Source organism: Sprattus sprattus, assembly GCF_963457725.1.
Source record: "Sprattus sprattus genome assembly, chromosome: 12".
NCBI classification, from domain to species: domain Eukaryota; kingdom Metazoa; phylum Chordata; class Actinopteri; order Clupeiformes; family Clupeidae; genus Sprattus; species Sprattus sprattus.
In genome coordinates, this window is record NC_137910.1 from 27,850,239 (window position 1) to 27,869,918 (window position 19,680).

At 43.0% G+C, this 19,680-nt stretch overlaps 3 protein-coding genes across 4 annotated transcripts in view; 2 read left to right on the top strand and 1 right to left on the bottom strand.

Moving 5' to 3' along the window:
- Nucleotides 1-103: 103 nt before the first annotated feature.
- Nucleotides 104-4,252, top strand: sar1ab (secretion associated, Ras related GTPase 1Ab). Its single transcript, XM_080848279.1, has 7 exons — nt 104-201; nt 1,256-1,328; nt 1,463-1,582; nt 1,703-1,768; nt 2,369-2,472; nt 2,703-2,834; nt 2,986-4,252. Exons 2-7 carry the CDS (start codon nt 1,271-1,273, stop codon nt 3,100-3,102), a joined length of 597 nt encoding a protein of 198 aa, XP_080704405.1. The 5' UTR covers nt 104-201; nt 1,256-1,270; the 3' UTR covers nt 3,103-4,252.
- A 366-nt stretch (nt 4,253-4,618) lies between these two features.
- Nucleotides 4,619-7,644, top strand: tysnd1 (trypsin like peroxisomal matrix peptidase 1). 2 transcript variants are annotated; one of them, XM_080849471.1, is made up of 5 exons: nt 4,619-4,667; nt 5,905-5,958; nt 6,104-6,234; nt 6,382-6,567; nt 6,870-7,644. In XM_080849471.1, the coding sequence occupies exons 3-5, from the start codon at nt 6,114-6,116 to the stop codon at nt 7,070-7,072; spliced, it is 510 nt and encodes a 169-aa protein (XP_080705597.1). In that variant the 5' UTR covers nt 4,619-4,667; nt 5,905-5,958; nt 6,104-6,113; the 3' UTR covers nt 7,073-7,644. The 2 variants fall into 2 exon arrangements, with proteins under 2 accessions (XP_080705597.1, XP_080705596.1); XM_080849470.1 differs by lacking the exon at nt 4,619-4,667 and having other exon boundaries at nt 4,738-5,958.
- Nucleotides 7,645-9,727: 2,083 nt separating this feature from the next.
- spock2 (SPARC (osteonectin), cwcv and kazal like domains proteoglycan 2) overlaps nt 9,728-19,680 on the bottom strand; it is a gene marked incomplete at both ends in the record, with an annotated part of 35,486 nt that continues 25,533 nt past the window's right edge. Inside the window, 5 exons of the mRNA XM_080849342.1 lie at nt 9,728-9,882; nt 10,545-10,682; nt 12,066-12,128; nt 13,315-13,533; nt 18,991-19,106. Coding sequence (XP_080705468.1) covers nt 9,728-9,882; nt 10,545-10,682; nt 12,066-12,128; nt 13,315-13,533; nt 18,991-19,106 — 691 coding nt within the window. The remainder of the gene's footprint in view (nt 9,883-10,544; nt 10,683-12,065; nt 12,129-13,314; nt 13,534-18,990; nt 19,107-19,680) is intronic.

Below are 19,680 nucleotides of genomic sequence, written 5' to 3' on the forward strand. Positions count from 1 at the left end.
TACGAATAACTGGAGTTTGTAAACTCATTATAATTTAAATCCGCTCGGAACGTGGCAACTTCTTTGCGACAAGGCTCGCGTCAATCTCGCTCAGTCTGGACCTCCCTGTTACGCAAATCCGGTTGAACGTCAAATTTGGACTTGACAGAAGAAGCTGACTGAATTTCGGACGGTGTTTTCTAGCTAGTCCAACAGACTCAGGTACTAAAACAAAATATTTCCTTTGATTTGTCAAACATATTGTAGAACACCAAAGAGAGTTAGAGAAGTTCAGCTAAAAGTCTTGACACACCGTTATTTCTGAGGAGTCCTAGGCTACTAGAATGTCCTAGTCCTAGAACAGACAGCTTACTTGTGTCTTTCAAATGACAGTATAGCCTAAACCATACAGGGTTTTTGTTATTTCCAAATATTCCATTATGTTGTGACACCAGTGAAGTGGGGATTTTTCTGCTATTTTTTGTGTCTACAATAGAGTAGAACTACCGTGAGTAACAGCTAGTTTCATTATGCAGCCTTAGATAACACCACTCCTAATAACGGAGAGCATCGAGTTACCATCAACCTAGTGATTTAAATTCGGTGAGTTGTTTTTGTTGTAGTTTAATTTAATTATTATCTTATTGTGTAGGCTACCGTACCGTGTAACTTAGGTAGCCCTACAGTGCTTTACAATACTGTTAAATTGGCTGAAGGGAGAAGGAAACATTTCTGTACTTGTGACATTGGCTTCTTCCACCAAAGCAAGGGGGCTGTTGGCGATTGAGTGACAGCTGTGTCTGTGTATATATCCCCTCGGTGTCCAATGTCAAGCAACCACAACTTGCCACCATAAAAATAGTCAGTTGGGACTGAGACTGTTCATCGCCATGCAAAATCATTCACAAAGAAAGTTAATTCACTCTGCTTTGTAAATTCTTTCACCTTTGCTTCTCGACAAGCATTATAGAGTGGTCAGGTTGCATAGCCTAGCCTCCTCAGAATAATCCGTAGCCAAGTCATGCAAAAAGTTTTAAAACGTCTCTGGTTCATTCTGTATTTCGACATGCTATATACCTTGCTGTAAATATATTGACGTTACGTGTTTTTTTTTTCTTCATAAAACTTTTGGAAAATGCCATTGTTGTTTAACAGTGTTTGGCCATCATTTCGTGATGATATGAATCGTGATCCTGAAAAAGTAGTAAATGGTCTGTTACATCAACCTAAGTAGGCCTACATATGGTGAACTCACGTGTATGGGCTTGTTTTTCAGGTACCAACAAAAGAAATGTCTTTTATACTTGATTGGCTCTATAGAGGATTCAGCGGTGTTCTACAGTTGCTTGGTAAACCAGTAGCTTACATTCATTTGTATTTGTGTCTGTCCTCTTTGGTGTATATTACCGGTTATAAAAGCACTGGTTGTGATGTGTTGTTAGAATGACAAATTGACAGTAGCAGTATAATTCCTTTTACCTAGGTCTTTACAAAAAGACAGGGAAGCTTGTATTCCTTGGTTTGGATAATGCTGGGAAAACGACGTTATTGCATATGCTTAAGGATGATCGACTTGGCCAGCATGTCCCAACTCTACATCCGAGTAGGTCATTTCTGTCATTTTCAAAAAGTGATCATGCTGTTCAAATCAGTCATAGTTAAGGGAGAACTGAATAGTGCCATGCCATTAATATCTTCTATCTTAATTTGACTGTTATCTTAGCCTCTGAAGAGTTGACAATTGCTGGGATGACATTTATAACATTTGACCTGGGTGGCCATGCACAAGGTAAATATGGTTGTGATCCATCTTTGTTCATGTGGAGGTTCCTTCATATATGACTTCAGAGGAAGCACACCCACTGAAAAAAATAATATATACCTGAACTAAGTTTAATACATGTTAATATCATGTACTGAAAGTAAATGGATGCATGTAAATATGAATGGTTGGTTGTAGCACAAAGATGCATATGAAAGGCTTAATTAGTAGGCCCTGTATTTGTGAACTCTGAACGTAGTGACTGTGCAATGCTTTACGTAACTCTGCAGAGAATTAGTTTACACTTGCTCAGCTGGGACTGCTTTGCTTCTGTTACATTGTACCGAGAAGGAGGGTGTGATTATCCACCATTCTCATTATTATTTAACTAAATAATGTGAATCATGGATAACTACTAGTAAAGTACTGTGTGTTTAACACAGCATTTGGGGAGTATGGTGTAGCGGACACCAGTTATTATAGGTTTCAGTAAACAAAATGATTTGACTTAGTATTAGTTTAATCTTAGTTTTTCTTAACTATAATAACCCTGACCAGACACACAAAACTTTAAAACTGTGGCACTATTTAATTCTTCCTTTAAAAATCTGTATTTGTGTTCCATAGCAAGACGAGTGTGGAAGAATTACCTCCCAGCTATTAATGGAATTGTGTACATGGTGGACTGCGCTGACCTGGAGCGCCTGGTTGAAGCTAAAACTGAACTTGATGTAAGGTTCTCCATTCCCCCACTACTTCTGATAACAATATTCTGAACTTGATGTAAGGTTCTCCATTCCCCCACTACTTCTGATAACAATATTATGGTCATTATTCTACATTCTTTGCTTGTAAAGTAGAATTTCTTTACAATAATGTTCACAAAAATCTTGTTGTTTCTCTGTGTGTGGTTGAATGTTTCTGTACTCAAATGTAAATTCTCCCACCACTCCAATGGCAGGCCCTTTTCGCTGATGAGACCATCTCAAACGTCCCAATCCTCATTTTGGGGAATAAAATCGATCGTCCCGAGGCGATAAGTGAAGATGCTTTAAGAGGAATGTTTGGCCTTCATGGCCAAGCAACTGGAAAGGTGAGGAGTCATTCATGATTTACCACAGGGCTCTCCACATATCCAGGTGCCTTTAGATTTGGATCTGAATGCAATCAAAGCTATATTACACATCTTTAATACAAATGGTATAGAAACAGTCTCCATGTTACTAATTTGTCTGTCTCTACAGGGCAAGGTGAACTTGAAAGAGCTGAACTTGAGGCCAATGGAGGTGTTTATGTGCAGTGTGCTGAAGAGGCAGGGATATGGTGAAGGCTTCAGATGGCTTTCTCAGTACATTGATTGATTTGGCCACGTTGCTCAGATGTAGTCAGTAGCATAGTATTGTATCTTATTTATTTTTGAGTAGTGAAGAGCCCCTAACTAAAGCAGTTTCAGAATTGATGGATGTATAATAGTATTAGTTATTATTATAAAAAAGATGAATGATGGATGGTATATGCAATAGACATGAAGTTCAGAACTACATCACCTCAGAAATAATGTAGTGTGCTGCCATCAATGTTATTTACATGTCTATTTAGAGGGTTAAACAAATAATCACATCAAGCCACATCAGTTTACATGGCAGGAGTTCTTTTTAGGTATTAATGTAGTTACAAAGGAGCATGGCTCTCACATTCTGTGTGGTTTCTTTTCCGTTGTGCCTGTGATGACTGCCTGTCACTCCCCCTGCCAAAGACAATTACTGTGCCTTCAAAATGTTTAATTTACAAACTGCTTGAAATGTTGAAATCTACCTGTACTGTTATGAGTACATATTGAAAATAACATCTCAGTGTAACAGTTGTATATGTATAATATATTACACAATATATTGCAAAGTATAATATATTACACAATATATTGCAATATTTATTACTATGTATTATTGTGACATGGTACAATATAGTAAGATTGGATTTACTCATTGGAACTGAAAGCCACAAGCTTTTTCTAAAAATACTAACAGTCAGTGACCACAATATAAGGGTGAGGCCTAAACTTAAATATGCTGACATAATATGTGTCCGTCAATGCTGAAATGTGATATTGTCATATTGATAATTGATTAAATGTGATAATGTCATATTATTTAATGCTAGTGACCTAGAATGGACTTAGGACAAACTGTTCAGTGTTACCAGAGTAGAATTTGGTTTCAGGTGCTGTATATGCCAAGCAGTTCTCATTAGCTTTTGAATTGAATGTATTCTATTTATTTGTTAATAACACTTTTTATATAAATTAAATGTGATTTTTGGGCAAAATTGCTGATTACACTGTAATATTCACATCTGAACTTCCACAGGGTACTGTCTTGGTATATATATATATATATATTTGTGATGTTAATGCAGTGAGTACTTTTTGATTATCAACTGCGTTTGGTATGCAGTTCAGATATGAGAGTACACAAACAATAAATGTTTAACCCTTGTCAAAAGAAACACCTACTTTTGCTCTCATGTCTGGTTTGATGCAGTGTGGTAACATTGTGTTCTCCTAAAGCTTTCCTTTTCTTTTCCAACAGTTGTTGGCTTACAATGACGAATTGTGAGCTACATGTAAGCTAATATAGAGTTTGAGCCAATACTAAAGTTTGTGGTACACTACACAGATTTCGGTCAGGAATATGTCCAATTGAGTTACGTAAACGATTAAGGCCTGCGCTTGCATAGGCTTATATATTGACAGTGTGCTGTATGTTAGCGTTACAAGCCAATGATTGTAAACTTTTAGTGGCGTACACCCGCCCATTCCTGCGATTACAACAAATCAGACTTTGGACAGCCTTGAAAACAAGCCAATCGGACTACTTAAATCAACAACAAGTGCCCTTTGAGATACCGGAAGAAAGCCATTCCTTCGGTGATTTGGATTTGGATTTGCATGGATATCTGACAAGGCAATGTTGTGTAGGCATTAGCAACTTAGGAAAACTATCGCTATGCTTTATTTCGAATTAGTGTATTATTGATAACTGATGTGGTTGTACGGAGTCGTTTGTTTTAAGCTACTGCTCCTTTTTTAGATGTGCTAGCCATCTTTGTTTAGTGAAACTAACTGCAACATACTAGTAACTATACGATATCATTTTTTACTTGTACTGTATTGTAAGACCACTGAAGGTCATGCAGTCTGTTGAGAAGACGTGCTGTATTATATCAGTGCATAACTTAGATACTGGTAAGCGTTTGAGTTGCAGCGGTACCGTAATAAGTCGGGCAGGGATAGTGCTTTGCAGTGGGGTCCTGTTTCGGTTCCTGGAGAAGACGGCTGTTTTTTCATCTAATAAGAACTTTATTTTGCCATGCAGCACTACTCATAAAATTGACATACGCGTGGAATACCACGAACCAAATGTGGGAATAAATGAATGCTTTGCTGAGCCTTGTGTCAGAGAGAGAACCGTAATGACAAGCCATAATGCTGAACTTTTGATGTTGGTCAATTGTCCAGAGTTTCGCTCAGCGTTCCGAAATTTATTTAGAGAGCCCGACAAATGGAGCTTAATAGAAGGCGAAGAGTCCGAAGTCAAAAGCCACGACGTGTTATCTTGGTTTGCTGTACTAACAGTGCCACAGTGGAATCGCGGCAACATTGTTACTCATATTAGAAGTGATTCTTTGAAGAAAGGATGCACGGTCATAGCCTGTGGTGCCCCATTCGGCTCTGTATGCCCTGACCTCTTTATGAGCACTCTGAGCCAAGGCATTGTGAGTAACCTCTACGGAGAGGATAATGTGGTCATCCTCACAGATGCGAGGTGTTTACCTGGTACCGAAGGTGGGGGACTTTTTGTGAAAGAGGAAAGACATGTTTACCTCGTTGGCGTCATTGTGGCTCCTCTTTGCTGGAAGTCCAGCGACTGGATTGGGTTGAGTCTTGTATGTTCTCTTCATGTCATACTCAGAAATATACGGCAGTCGGTTATCTGCAACCATGCGCTCCAGAAAGTTGTTGGAAATATTTCCAATAATGAACTTGAACATGGACTACTGCTATCTGACGGTCTGGCCAGCCATCCAACAGTGGCACTGGTGGAGAGTGGCCATTTGTGGGGTTCAGGGATACTTTACAAACATCGTTTGATTTTGACATGTAGGCACGTGGTGGATGGAAAATCTGAGGTTACAGTGAAATTTTATGGAAGTGGAAGGTGAGTCCACAGAATATGGAAAACACAAAGAGTTGTAGGCTACACTTTACCACTCTGACTTTTACTACTACCAACAATGATAACAGAATACAAACAGAGGTGATGGTTATAATACTACTAAAAGTGTCAGAATTTCCTCCACCAGATTTCATGCAATGACTGGTGACGTGCTGTTCTCCACTAAAGCATCATCTCCCTATGATATTGCTGTGGTTCAGCTCAGAAATGATCCCCCATATGAATCGGTTCCACAGTTTGCCTCTTGTTTCAAACCAGGTAATCTTCATTTTCCATTTGATCCACCTAATGTTTCTAAAAGTGCAATCATTAGGTTTTCATTAGTTATCATGCAGCTCTACCCTAACCCTACAGGGTTGTAAGGTTTGTCCTTTTCTTACCCTCCACTTGCCATGTCATACATAGGTGAAGATCTTCTCGTCATTGGTTATGGTGCTTTTGGTGGGAGCTGTGGGCCGTCCGTGACCTCAGGGATCCTCTCCAGGGTGGTGACCCATCAGTCCCAGCCTGTGATGCTCCAGACCACATGTGCTGTGCAGGCTGGAGCCAGTGGTGGAGCTGTGGTTCGTGCCGACACAGGAGAGCTCCTTGGTGAGGCACATCACAACCAAAGAAACATTTTGGTCATTCTATTAACAAATCTTTCAGTCTGAGCTGGTTGGTCAGATCAGTCCCAAATTCAGTTCCATGTGTTAGCAGCAGATGGCGCTGTATTAACACGTTCTCTGGTCAACATGCATTTAGAGCTTACATTTCTTTGTCAACAGTGTTTGTAGGGTAAATATTCCTATGTATGGTTGATTGTGATGCATTGATTCTTTGCCTGATTTCACACTTAAATGGCTCTTGCACGTAGAGTGGAAACTTTAATTGTTATCTGTATCTTCATCCAGGTCTTGTGTCCAGCAACACGCGTGACTTTGCAGCCGAAGTGACGTATCCACATCTAAACTTCAGCATTCCAGGAACTGTACTGGAGCCCCTGCTAAAGTGCTTTGCTGTGACGGGAGATGCAGAAGTGTTTGAGGAGCTCAACAGAGTGAAGGAGGGCGTAAGGACTGTGTGGAGACTGCAAAAAACACAGAGCAGACTGTGACATTCACAAGGCCTTTCTCACATCCATGTGCCTTAATAGTGACTCTGACAACTGTCTGTGTAAAACAACTGTCTGTCTAACACAACTGTCTGTGTTAAACAACTGTATGTGTAAGACAACTGTCTGTCTAACACAACTGTCTGTCTAACACAACTGTCTGTCTTACACAACTGTCTGTCTAACACAACTGTCTGTCTAACACAACTGTCTGTCTAACACAACTGTCTGTCTAACACAACTGTCTGTCTAACACAACTGTCTTTCTAACACAACTGTCCGTCTAACACAACTGTCTGTCTAACACAACTGTTTAGAGATTTTGAAGACATCCTCTAATCTCAAATAACCATTGGGGTTCACCACACCTTTTCTTTGTGTAGTCAGTGACAGAAAGGACGCACGGTTGATTTATCATCTATACATTATTGTATCTAATATCATGTTAGCAATAGAGGCACCTTTTGTGATGATATCCAGTGTGTACAGACATACAATGACATATCAAGCCATGCCTCCACTACTCTTTTATTATCAAATACAGCAGACTTTGTATGTGACACAGTTACATAAAATGTCAAAGTTTCCAATCATTTCTAGAGCTGCAATGGAACCAACACAGGCTGGGGATGAGTATATACACAATGACCACTACACCACCTAAGAAAAACATGATTTGCATAATCACACAGTAAACTATGACATGCTGTCTTCATCCCCCGAACTCTGAGTACCAGACCTCCCCATAATGTAGATAACATGCAAAGAACGCACAGCTCTGGAAGAACAAAACATGATGGTTAGACCTAAGATATGCGAGAATCCATGCACAGGAATACATTAATTAATACCACATTTTGTTGGAGGGGATTGTGTAAATGTGAGGCCATTCTGTGACTGTTGCCCTAAAGCCTTCAGAAGACTAGACCATTTTGCAGTTCCCGTTGTTCTAATCTAGTCAAGCCTGGTCATCTTGGGTAGAATATGACTCATGGGAATAATCAGTTTAACAAGTCTGATAAAGTGAGTTAGGTCATCCCTTCATACCAAATGGTTGTGGAAGATACAGTATGCCTTAATATCTATGCAGCCCAGCCCTAAAACCATAATTGCTTCTTCCTGAGACATGCACAAAGGACACTTGTTGTCTCAGGTTCCATTAAATGTTTTGTAATTTCCTTTCTAAAGTCAATCAGATTCTGTCATAACAGGGCTTGTTTTTATTGGTCTTATGGGCAAGCGTATTTGATGAAGAGAACTATTGTTCATCACACTTCACATTCATTCCTAGTCAGATATTGAAATGGTTACATCGTTTGTTTACGCCACAAAACAATCAAATGCTCAACCTGACCAAATTGTTTTGTGACATCAGTATCTTTACCATGTTTTTTGTTGTGGGTGTAACCAAATAGAAAGTCATCTGACAAATAGAAAGAATTGGTCCCTTTTGGTTTCTAAGATGAACTATTATCAGGTTGTATTCTCAGAAATTATAGTTTTTCACAGCTGACGGTGAACCATTATCACAACTTTGCAAAGACTCCAATGTAGATATTTCATTTCAATGCAAAGCAGCATTACGACATGCTGTTATCAAAGAAATGTGAAACCGAGACACACAGATAGTCTACTGTCTAGCCAAAAGGAAATGATAGCCAAGACTAAAGTAGATAACCTGAAGAGGCACAGACTTTAGTGTAAATATGATTTAGTAGGTTTCAGGAGGATCTTGATCAAATGTCTTGAGATTATGCCGGAATTGTGTGTCTGGCACACCATGTTGTATAGAGTACAGAGTATGGAGTATTGTATAGACTTGTATAGTGTATAGTCTTCATGAGACTAGTACTAAAGTCAACCTGTCAGCGCTGTTGGATGTAACTAACTTTAGAAAATGGCAAGAGAATATCTACTACTAATAGCAACATAATGGTCAACACTGATGTTTGGCTCTTTCTTGTAGGGCATAATGGCAATTCACTTTTGGTACACCAAATGTGACGGATGCCTTGCATGGAAATAGTTCTGAAGGTCTGAGAACCAATCTGTATTTAAGGATATTAGCTATAAACAGGAGATACATAAAGGGGATGCTTTGGGCTTGCAGATAAAAACAACTATCCAGAATCACTGGACCCTTGAGCCCTCCTGTAAATAGTCATAAAATTGATACTTTTTATGGGTGTTATCATTATTTAGTTCACATACACTTCAAAATAAAGGGTTGGCCTTCACAGGAGTATACTTTCTTTACAAAGAATTATAACAGCCTTAGAATCAGTACACATACAGTCTAGAAAAAGGTTTCCTGATAGTACCGTTTTCTTACAGAGTGAAGAGAGCCGAGTGCAGGGGTGAAGGCTGATAAAGACAGCTGCAAGAGGGGGGAAGTTCTTGCACATACAATACAATGTAAAGTCATGAAGTTTCACAAGAATTTAAGACAAACATTTTGAATTCCCTTCTCCCGTATTCCATTTCCACTGTGACTACCCGATGTCCTGACCCACCCGTGCTGTTCTTGCGTGTTGAGGAATGATGTCCAGACAACCACTTTCCCAACCATCATTTTGTGTCAAGAGATTGAGAGCTGTCCTTGTAACCCTCACTAACAGAGAGGTTTGTTATGTCAAGTAGCCATTCAGAGTTTCACTTCTACCAGATGTATCCTCCATCATCTACTTCTCCCACCTCCTCCTCTTCCTCTTCCTCCTCAGCTTCTTCAGCGTTCTCCTCTGCCTCTTGTTTTTCCTCTTCGTCCTCCCAACCCACCCCGCTGCCAAAATCTCCAGAGTACGCCACCACTTCATCTGGAGAGAGCAAGAAAGAGAGGATGTGGTTTAACAGGATTGTTGCTATTGTACCAAAACATTTATATACAGTATATATATATATATATATATATAGAGAGAGAGACAGAGAGAGAGAGAGGGGGAGAGAGAGAGAGAGAGAGAGAGACAGAGAGAGAGAGAGGGGGAGAGAGACAGAGAGCGAGAGAGATGGGGGGGACAAATTACAAACACACAGGTGTGTTTCTTGTGCCCTAGATTCTTTTGTTATAAATGTATATATACATATTTTTATATACAGTATATACCAACAGAAAATGCAATCAGGTCTTTACTGTAAAGAGATTATACATAAGACACCATGAATTGTTAGCCTGGGGCCAACAACAAACAAGAGACATGCCTTTGATTTTGTGGCTTTCAGTCTCTGCTTTAAACCTAGCCCGGGGCTTTCATTCTCATCACCTGCAGGTCCAGCGCAGCCAGTTGTAATTAATCTTGAAAGAGACTCTTTATCAGGGAGACAAGCGCTCTTTTGGAATGCAAATGAAGCTGGCTAAACTGAATGTGCCACTTGGTCCTGTGTTTGACTGCTGAGGGAGATTTTGGTGGATGGGTGCCCTGTCCAGAGTAAAAAGGGAGTGTTGTACTGGGTCTGTGGGTGGCTGCCCAGCCGGTCTTACCACAGTCTGGGTTGCCATGGATGCGGGAGCCCATTAGCTCCCCTCCATGCTGGTCCACACACCAGCACTCCCCACGGCTCTGGTCACACTGGAGCTTACGGTAGTAGCCATCCTCATCACAGCTGGGGATGAAGGCTCCTGCTCACAAAGCACACCCACAAAAGCACATCACATAGATGTTATTTACAGCAGCACACACACACACACACACACACACACACACACACACACACACACACACACACACACACACACACACACACACACACACACACACACACACACACACATTAATACAGAAGGATCTGTGACAGATCATACATACTACATAAATGTAAATCATTCTGTGAGATGTTACACCTGCTGTCTCCCACTCTTTGAATAAATCTGCATGATATAAATCCAATAGAGACTGCAGATGACTTAGTGCAGTGGAAGTGGTTTCAATCACGTGAGAGCCCCCACTGACGCTGATGAGCGGCACGTGTGCTGTCTAACCTTGAGAAGCCAGAGGGAGGGGAATGAGATTACTCTACACTTCGCACATGCAGATGTGCTTGAACACGACAAGCCTTCATCATCCTTCTCTGCATAGCCAGGGTCATCTTCATGCAACAGACATATTCAACACCCCACGCTAAGATGGACCTCTGAAGCTGTGACATGCTGGGGGTGAATAACATGAAAGTTATCCGTCAGGGGATGATCATTTAGTCGGCCTTGTAGAGACAGTGGTTGCCATCAGCCCTTTATGAAGTATCACAGAGCTTCTCAGTTTGGTGTCAGAGAGGCTGGGCACTGGGGCTGGGCACTGAGGCTGGGCACTGAGGCTGGGCACATAGGCCGGGCATTGAGGCGGTCTATGCATCTGTGGCATGTCCTTGGAGAGTCCGGCACACAGCCCAGCCCATGGCTGCTGCCAGCCCCGCACTCTAATCCCCAGGCTTGATTAGGCCGTAATCCCAGCCTCGTGCTTGTCATCTGTTTTAATGAAACTCCTCTGCCACTGACTCTTGCCAGAGGCACCATCCCTCTATCTCTCTATGTAGTTTTGCCCTTTCTATCTCTCTCTCTCTCTCTCTCTCTCTCACTTTGTACTCTTCTTCTCTTTCACTCTTTTCATTTCTATGTATTCAGCTTATATCAGTTTCTCATTTGTCTTATTTTTTTCCATGCCTCTTTTCATTCTCCCTCTCTGAAGCACTGCCACCTTTGTCTTCCAGCTGTATTCCCAGTTGTGTACTCCTATCTTTTCAGCTCCCTATCTGCACTTTTCCCTCTCTTGCCTTCCTACCTCCATTTCTATCTTGGCCTCCTCCCACATCACAGAGAGAGAGAGAGAGAGAGACACACACACACACACACACACACACACACACACACACACACACACACACACACACACACACACACACACACACACACACACACACACACACATTACAAACACACAGGTGTGTTTCTTGTGTCCTAGATTCTTTTGATTGGTCTCTGTTTCTCCCTTGGGGACTCCGCACTCACCCAGCTTTCTCTTGGCACCCTCTTGCACTTGTATTCTCTGTAGCTCAGCCAGACAGGGAGGCTCTGTGGAGGACAAAAACAATCCCAGAGTTCAGTGTTCAAAGCAGGGGATCAGCTCACTCCAACACACTTCACATTTCCCCCGTTCATTTAGAATGTGTTCATTCTAAAAGGAATATGGGAAAGAAATGTATCATTTTACATGAATGAAATAGTTAATGTTAGACTAACTAATGTGTATGCACATGAACAGACATGAGTTCAAACAAACAGCTCCAGCCTTCACGCTGTCTTAGCCCTGCTGGTAAAGTCAGGTTGAAAATATGGCCAGAATTTCTGCTCCAGTGCCCAGTACAGTCCCCCAGCGAGCTGAGGCGGGCAGGCTGTCAACAACAAACAGGGATGTTGTTTTCTGCTCAGCACTGGTAATTTAGCCAACCAGCAGTACACAGGGAATACAGTACCTAACACAAGCCCAAGGAGCTGTGTCCATCACTGGGGCATGGACGGAGGGGCCGGCTGGAAACACCAGGAGCAGAATCCCAGCAAACATGACCCAGGACACTGAGCATGCTCACACAGAGATGTTAGCTCACATCCATAGAGAGTAGGAGTTGAGCATATGTCAGAGATTCACTTCATGCTGTGAGACACGGGCACTGGGCAAACATGCCAGCTCTGCCTATCTCACTTACATAAACACAACCATGTCTTTAATTGAACAAGGGTATCAAAGCCAAAATGCATTAAACCAAATCGTATTTATTTTCGATTGCTTAGACACAATTTTCTCTTAAATCCTCTAAGCGCAGTACACAATAAGAGATCAACAGTCACAAATAAATAGAATTGTGGCATGTCATCTCCCCCCCCCCCTTTTCATCCTCTGTCTGGTGACGGTTGGGTGTGTATGGACTGGATTACTGTAGTCTTAACATACCACATACGGTTCAAACTTCTCACTCGCTGTTAAAATATATTTATAAAACCATTTAAGACAAATCCACTGGAGGCTCGACGAGTTCTGTTGATGTGTGGCATACATGTAGTCTCTTGAAAAGTCTCAAAGTCTGTGTCTGACTCATTTCAGGTTAAGGAATTAAAAGCACCTCAGCTCACCTGACCCTTCTGACCATAGCTAGCCTCCCTCTAACAGCTAGCGGTAGCTTCTGAACTCGTGTTCTGTGCTGACAGTATGTGCATTTCAATCAGCTCTGAAAGTGTCATCTCACACTACACAGGGACTCACTCTCTCTCCAGAAGCACAGGCACCACTCGGCCATGGAGACTTTGCCATCGCGGTAGGAGTCACAGGAGTTGAAGAAGGGTCGGATGCAGATCTCATACTTGTCCAGGTTAATGGCAGCCAGCTCAGCCTGGTCCAGGTAGAGGTCATCATTGGTGTCCAGCTTGGAGAACATCCAGCCAATGGAGTCTTTGCAGGAGGCCACCAAGCGTCTGTCTATTACTGGAAACAACAGTACTGCTGGTTGGCACTGAACATTGAACCCCATTGCAGTTTGAGTTACAGTTTGTTTTATGGTTCCACACCAACATGTTTTCAATTGTCATATTAGCAGTGGGGATTTATGTCTGTAGAACACATTCAAAATGCTCCCCCTGGTGGGCTAAACAGGATGGTTTGGTTACATGCATGCATATGTGCAGAGTTGGGAGGATTACTTTCAAAATGGATTCCGATACAATTACTGATTACCTGTTAAAACATGTATTCAGTAACCTAATACAAGTCTCACAATATTAAAGTAATGTAACTTGATTACTTTCCGTTACTTTTGGATCCCCTCATTGCCAAAAGTGCAAATGAAGACAACAGGAAAGTGACATCAATAGCCTTAGCCACTGTATATAAGTGGTTTTCTCCATTTTTATGTCTGTGCTCGATATAAATGCTGAAAAACATTGGACCAACCTTGAAGACAAAGACATGTACTGCTAGAGTCATAAGCTGTGCAACTCATTGGTCACATGCATTTCATGGCTTTTTCAGATTACATACCTTCTGCATTGGTGCAGTAGTAGTGATATAAATAACATCTGGTGTTAGCGTCATACTTATTACTGAGAAAATGAACTTAGTATGCTACAAATATCAAAATGTACTATATTGTCATAGCTATGTGTTAGACCAGTGGTTCTCAACCGGGGGTCCGCGTACCCCTGGGGGTAGGCTACGTGAAGGTAGTCCAGTGGGTATGTGAGATTTTTTAAAAGATATATTTAAAATAAGCCTCCATTCAAAAATCATTTAAAAATACTTATTATACGGCTCTTCAGAATGTTCCAAAATGTACGTTGATTTGTATGGGCCATATGTGGGTTAAATGTCTGCGTTCGCAGGTTTGTAATTCCTTGATATTCACTGCTGCGGAAAGTTTATCACCACTGTCATTGGCAACGGGTTTTTTGCTTCTAATTATGACTGCCGCGCAGGGGTGAAAGTAGTTTTCATTTCTTACCGGTGCTAAAATGTCCGGTGCGTCGGGGGGGGGGGGGGGGGGGGGCGGTGGGGGGGTGGTTGTGTATCATGACATGGATAACTTTTTAATATTCTTAATTACTTCACATTGTTGTGGGCCTACCTAAGTATTCTATGTGAAAAAAGGACTCTACAAAATATTTCAGTTTGTAAATATTTTACTGTGATTACTTTATTTTCAGTATATTTGGAACTGGACTGAAAAAAAGCAAAATGATGGCAAAAAAATCCAAGTAGGCTAGGCCTACTTAACCTCTTCAGGGTGTTGGTGAGTCATGCCACATGAAAAATGCAAAATGGATTCCCTCCATCCAAACTTATTTAAAACACATTTCAGATTAGCAACTATGAAAAATACAAAATGGTAGGCCTAGAAACAAAAAAATTGTGCTCATATGAATACTTTTAGGGTGTCAGGAAAACGCGTTCTTACTTCCAAAAGAATGCTCATATTTAAATCACAAGCTTATGTCACCGGGTGACCCTGCATAACAAGCGGAACTAAAAAGTTCGACATGGAGTTTCCCCCCCGGACGACTTTCCTGACGCACAACAACATTGGGATGCCGGCTAGTAATTACGTTAACTCTGTACAGGTGTACAGCGGGAGCTGGGAGGCGTGTGATTGGTGTACGGGAAAGGGGAAACGTACTTTAAACTTGTGACTTTCAGTTTCACACAGGCATCAGGGAGAGAGGACGACACGTCAACTCGCGGGGAGCACCGATGGGCTGCCGGGGCCGTACTGGCTGTGGAGGAGAACCTTGGAACCAGAGCGAAGAGGATCTATGATCGTAACGAGGATCGGAACAGGACGATCTAAGTAACGGTGCATTCTCGAGTCTATGACCGAGTGCCGCTAACGGCGTGTAGTTTCAGTTGTTGTGGATGGCCCTATGGGCGGACCAAGCTGCTACCCTGCCCGTGCCTCTAAGTTGCTATCCTGCCTGTCCTGCTGTGGCTAGCCCCAAGCTAGGCGGACCTAACTGTTGTCTTGCTTGTGCCCCAGCTACGGCTCATAGCCTGACTGTCCTGCTACCCTGCCTGTGTGTCCAAGCCGCTACCCTGCCTGTGTGTCCAAGCCGCTACCCTGCCTGTGTGTCCAAGCCGCTACCCTGCCTGTGTGTCCAAGCCGCTACCCTGCCTGTGTGTCCGAGCTGCTACCCTGCCTGTGTGTCCGAGCTGCTACCCTGCCTGTGTGTCCGAGCTGCTACCCTGCCTGTGTGCCTGAGCTGCTGCTCTGCCTGTGTGCCTAAGCTGCTGCTCTGCCTGTGTGCCTGAGCTGCTGCTCTGCCTGTGTGCCTAAGCTGCTACCTCGCCTATGTATCTAAGCTGCTACCCCTCTGTGCCTGAGCTACGACCCGCTTGGACTACTGTGCCCAGACACTGGAACTGCTGTTTAGTAGTAATCGGGACGCAGTGACCTGCCTAAAAGTGTGCCTTCACTGTGAACTATTGCTGTGGTGTGCTGTTGTAGTGATTTACCTCCAGAGTGTGTCTCACGTGTGAAGTGCGAGTTTTCTCCTCCTGTCTACAGGTCGTGCGTCCAGAGTGGTGCCAGACACAGTAGCAGCAGAAGGGCCTAAGCTCCATTAGTCATCTGTCGTGGGGACCCGACAGGCTACCACGCAGTATTCAACCGGGTGGAGGGTAGTGGATCAGCCGGTGGTTTGGACGACCGGGCCTAAGACGGCCAGGGCAGAGACTGCACCCTCAGCCCGTTCTTTTTATTGAAGACTCTTTCCCCTTGTTTTTATTCTTGGAAGTAAAATAAATGTGTTTCAAATCGACCCTCTGAGCCTCTGAGAATTATTGACGGTGGCCTGCTCCTTGAGGTCAGAAGGTCAACGGTGGGTGGACTAAAGCCACCGCACCCCGGTCACACTTACACTCCTGTAGCTAACTAAGGCGGACATATGCTCCATGCTCAGCTGTGCCCCCGTTACAAACAGCGTGAACAGCCTATTTGAAGAAGTGTAATTCATTATTTGTCCGAGTGGAACGAAGACATGTCTCAATGCCACAGTATGCCAAAAATGCAGTTTTAGAAAAGTTGATTAAACATTTCCCTGACACAATTTTAAAGACGAGAGTCGAGATGACTTAATTCACTAGAACTAACTGTGGAGCAAGCGCGGGCAGCAGATGGAAACGGAACGCAAGCTCCAGAGATCCTATCATTATTTTAAGCAAGCCAAGCTGTTATCTTCATCGGAGCTAGTAAAAAATGACATGTAGTGGGTAGATACGTTTTCTTCTTGAACAGCGAAAGTTGCTAAAAAAAAAAAATAAATATTACAAAATAAATCCTATATTTATCTTAACGGTGCACCCCCCCGAAATTTCTTAACGGTGCGCCGCAACCCCTGGCACCGGCTTTAAGGCTGATTTATGCTCAGTTACGTAAGCGCAAGCGCAAGCGCAAGAGGCCGCGCAAGCCCCTTGCGTGCCCCTTGCGCGACTTTTCACGTCTTGCGTGCGTCGGCCCCTTTTTCTAGACTTTTTGCGCCATTTTACGCAAGCCTATTGTTCTGGGTGTGAATTGCTTGGCAACACCTCCAACGCAACGCGTAAGCACCTAGCAATTCATGCTCCCTTTAGAAGCATGCAAGGGCCTTAAGGCTGATTTATGCTCGGGGACGTAAGCGTAAGCGCAAGCGCAAGAGGCCGCGCAAGCCCCTTGCACGACCCTTGCGCGACTTTTCACGTCTTGCGTGCGTCGGCCCCTTTTTCTAGACTTGCGTCAGTTTTTACGTAAGGTCTTGATTGGAATGTCAGGATATCCTTTTTGGGCCCAAATGCAGCTTTTCATCGAGATATTCTACTAGTGAATAACACATCATTTGCAACAACACAGAAGAAAGTATGAACTATTGAAAGTAAAAAAATTAAACCGGTCAGCCCCCGCTTTTCTTATCCGTAGTTGAACACTCTCTCACTGTCAACAGTTTCTTAAAGAAATACCTTGCATAATTTTACACTTTTTGCCCAATCCCCTTTGCAATATAGCGTGGGCCTGCTGGGCGGATATGTGAACTAGTTCAGTTTGTTGCCCTGAAGGAAAATGGGCATGAGGGCCATGTGGTTGTGGTTTGATGTGTGCATATATGTATGTCATGCCAGCGTTAAACTCTGCTCCTGCTACGCCCCCTTCGACCTCAACTCACTCAACTCTGTCTCATTCACAATCACCGGAGTACTAATCACGCACACCTGTCACCTCTCTACTTAAACCCTTCACTCCTCTCACCTTGCATCATCATAAGATGGCTTTCACTTAAGCGTATTCTGTAAGTCAACAGCCATCTCCCTTCCGTGCAAGGCATCTACCACACGAGATGCCTTAGAAAAGCACGGAACATCATAAAGGACCACAGCCACCCAGGCTATGGACTTCTCACACTGCTGCCGTCTGGAAGACGTTACCGGAGCATCAGGGCACGGACTACTAGACTTGCAAACAGCTTTTTCCCCCAGGCAGTAAGGCTTTTGAACCAGCAACACTGACCTACTGATCATGTGGACATTCTATGGTCATCCCCTGGATATCTTTTTTTTTGGACAGTCATCAATATGGACAGTCATCACCATGTACATTCTGCTCCCCCACTCATACAACTCACTTGCCGTACTTACAACATATATATTCAACATTCCCCACTCCTACACCCTGTAAACTGCTGCTAGCCTTTCATTTAAATGTAAATTGTTGTTACTCTGTTATATCTTATATATTTTTATTTTGTATCTTTTATGCCATTCTATTGCGTAGATGTTCCCTGCCAGGTCACAAGAATTTCACTGCTCTGATGACGCCAAGCTATTTGGTGCATGTTACAAATAAAACACTTTGACTTTGACTTTTGAATAGAAAATGAGGAAACCAATTTTTGTCATTATGAAAATTCAGCCTACAGACCTACATTGAAAGAGCACAACAACACCACAGCATAAGCTAATAAAAAATAAAATTAGCACAGCAACATCCACAGTATTTTTCATTAATTAAGTGTCCACTTTCTGAATGGTCAAAGAGAAGAAATTCTTAAAGTAAATACTGACAGTAGGCCTACGGGTTCCAAGTTAAAATATAGGGCGGACCTACAGAGTAGTATAGGTATGTGTGTGCGTGCGTGCGTGCGTGCGTGCGTGCGTGCGTGCGTGCGTGCGTGCGTGCGTGCGTGCGTGCGTGCGTGCGTGCGTGCGTGCGTGCGTGCGTGCGTGCGTGCGTGAGTGCGTGCGTGCGTGCGTATGCGTATGCGTATGCGTATGCGTATGCGTATGTGTATGTGTATGTGTATGTATACTATGTATATTCTCCATGTTGGTGGAAAAACAGGAAACAGACCGAGCAGTAGAGAGGAGGAGTGTGACTGTGAGGGCTGCTGGCATGGACTGTGTGTTTCAAATGTGTGCTGTTCTCACCGGAGCCCGTGCTGGCTGATGGGCCGCCTGTGGAGTTCTGTTTGGCATTGCCCTGGAGCAGCTGGAACCAGTCCCGCAGACGGTCCCCCAAATCAGCCAGGTCCTGCCCCGTACAGCTCTCTGATGAGACCCAGGGAGAGAGTGAGATAAAAGAGATAAAACAAAAATCACATTATTTCGGGACCTTGTCTGCAAAAGCAAAGGAGAGAGAGAGAGAGAGAGAGAGAGAGAGAGAGAGAGAGAGAGAGAGTGAGTGTTCCAGCTCTCTATGTTCCGGTGGGGTATGGGATGGAGGAGGACTGTGGGGGAGGACACAACAGGAGCATGTCCTGGTGTAGCCTAAATCTGACTCAAGGCTCTACAGCTTCTCATCACAAAATATCAGCTATGAATTTAATACCGCACAAAATCTGCTTAACCATTAAGCTGTGATTGTGTGTATTGTAATTTCAATCTCACGTTGTCAGGGTTCATCTTGTCCCATGAAATTGGACATGTGGCATTTACAGTTCATCTAATACATCAGCTGAAGTGATCTCTTTAGACTAGAGAGACAGAGGGCCCTATTTTAACGATCAGAAACGCAAGAAGGACAGCGCCAAACGCAAGTAGCTGTGTGGGCGGCTCTATGGCGCATTTGCTATTATAACAGCGGAAAAAACACACTTGCGTCCGGTGCAAATGTCAAAT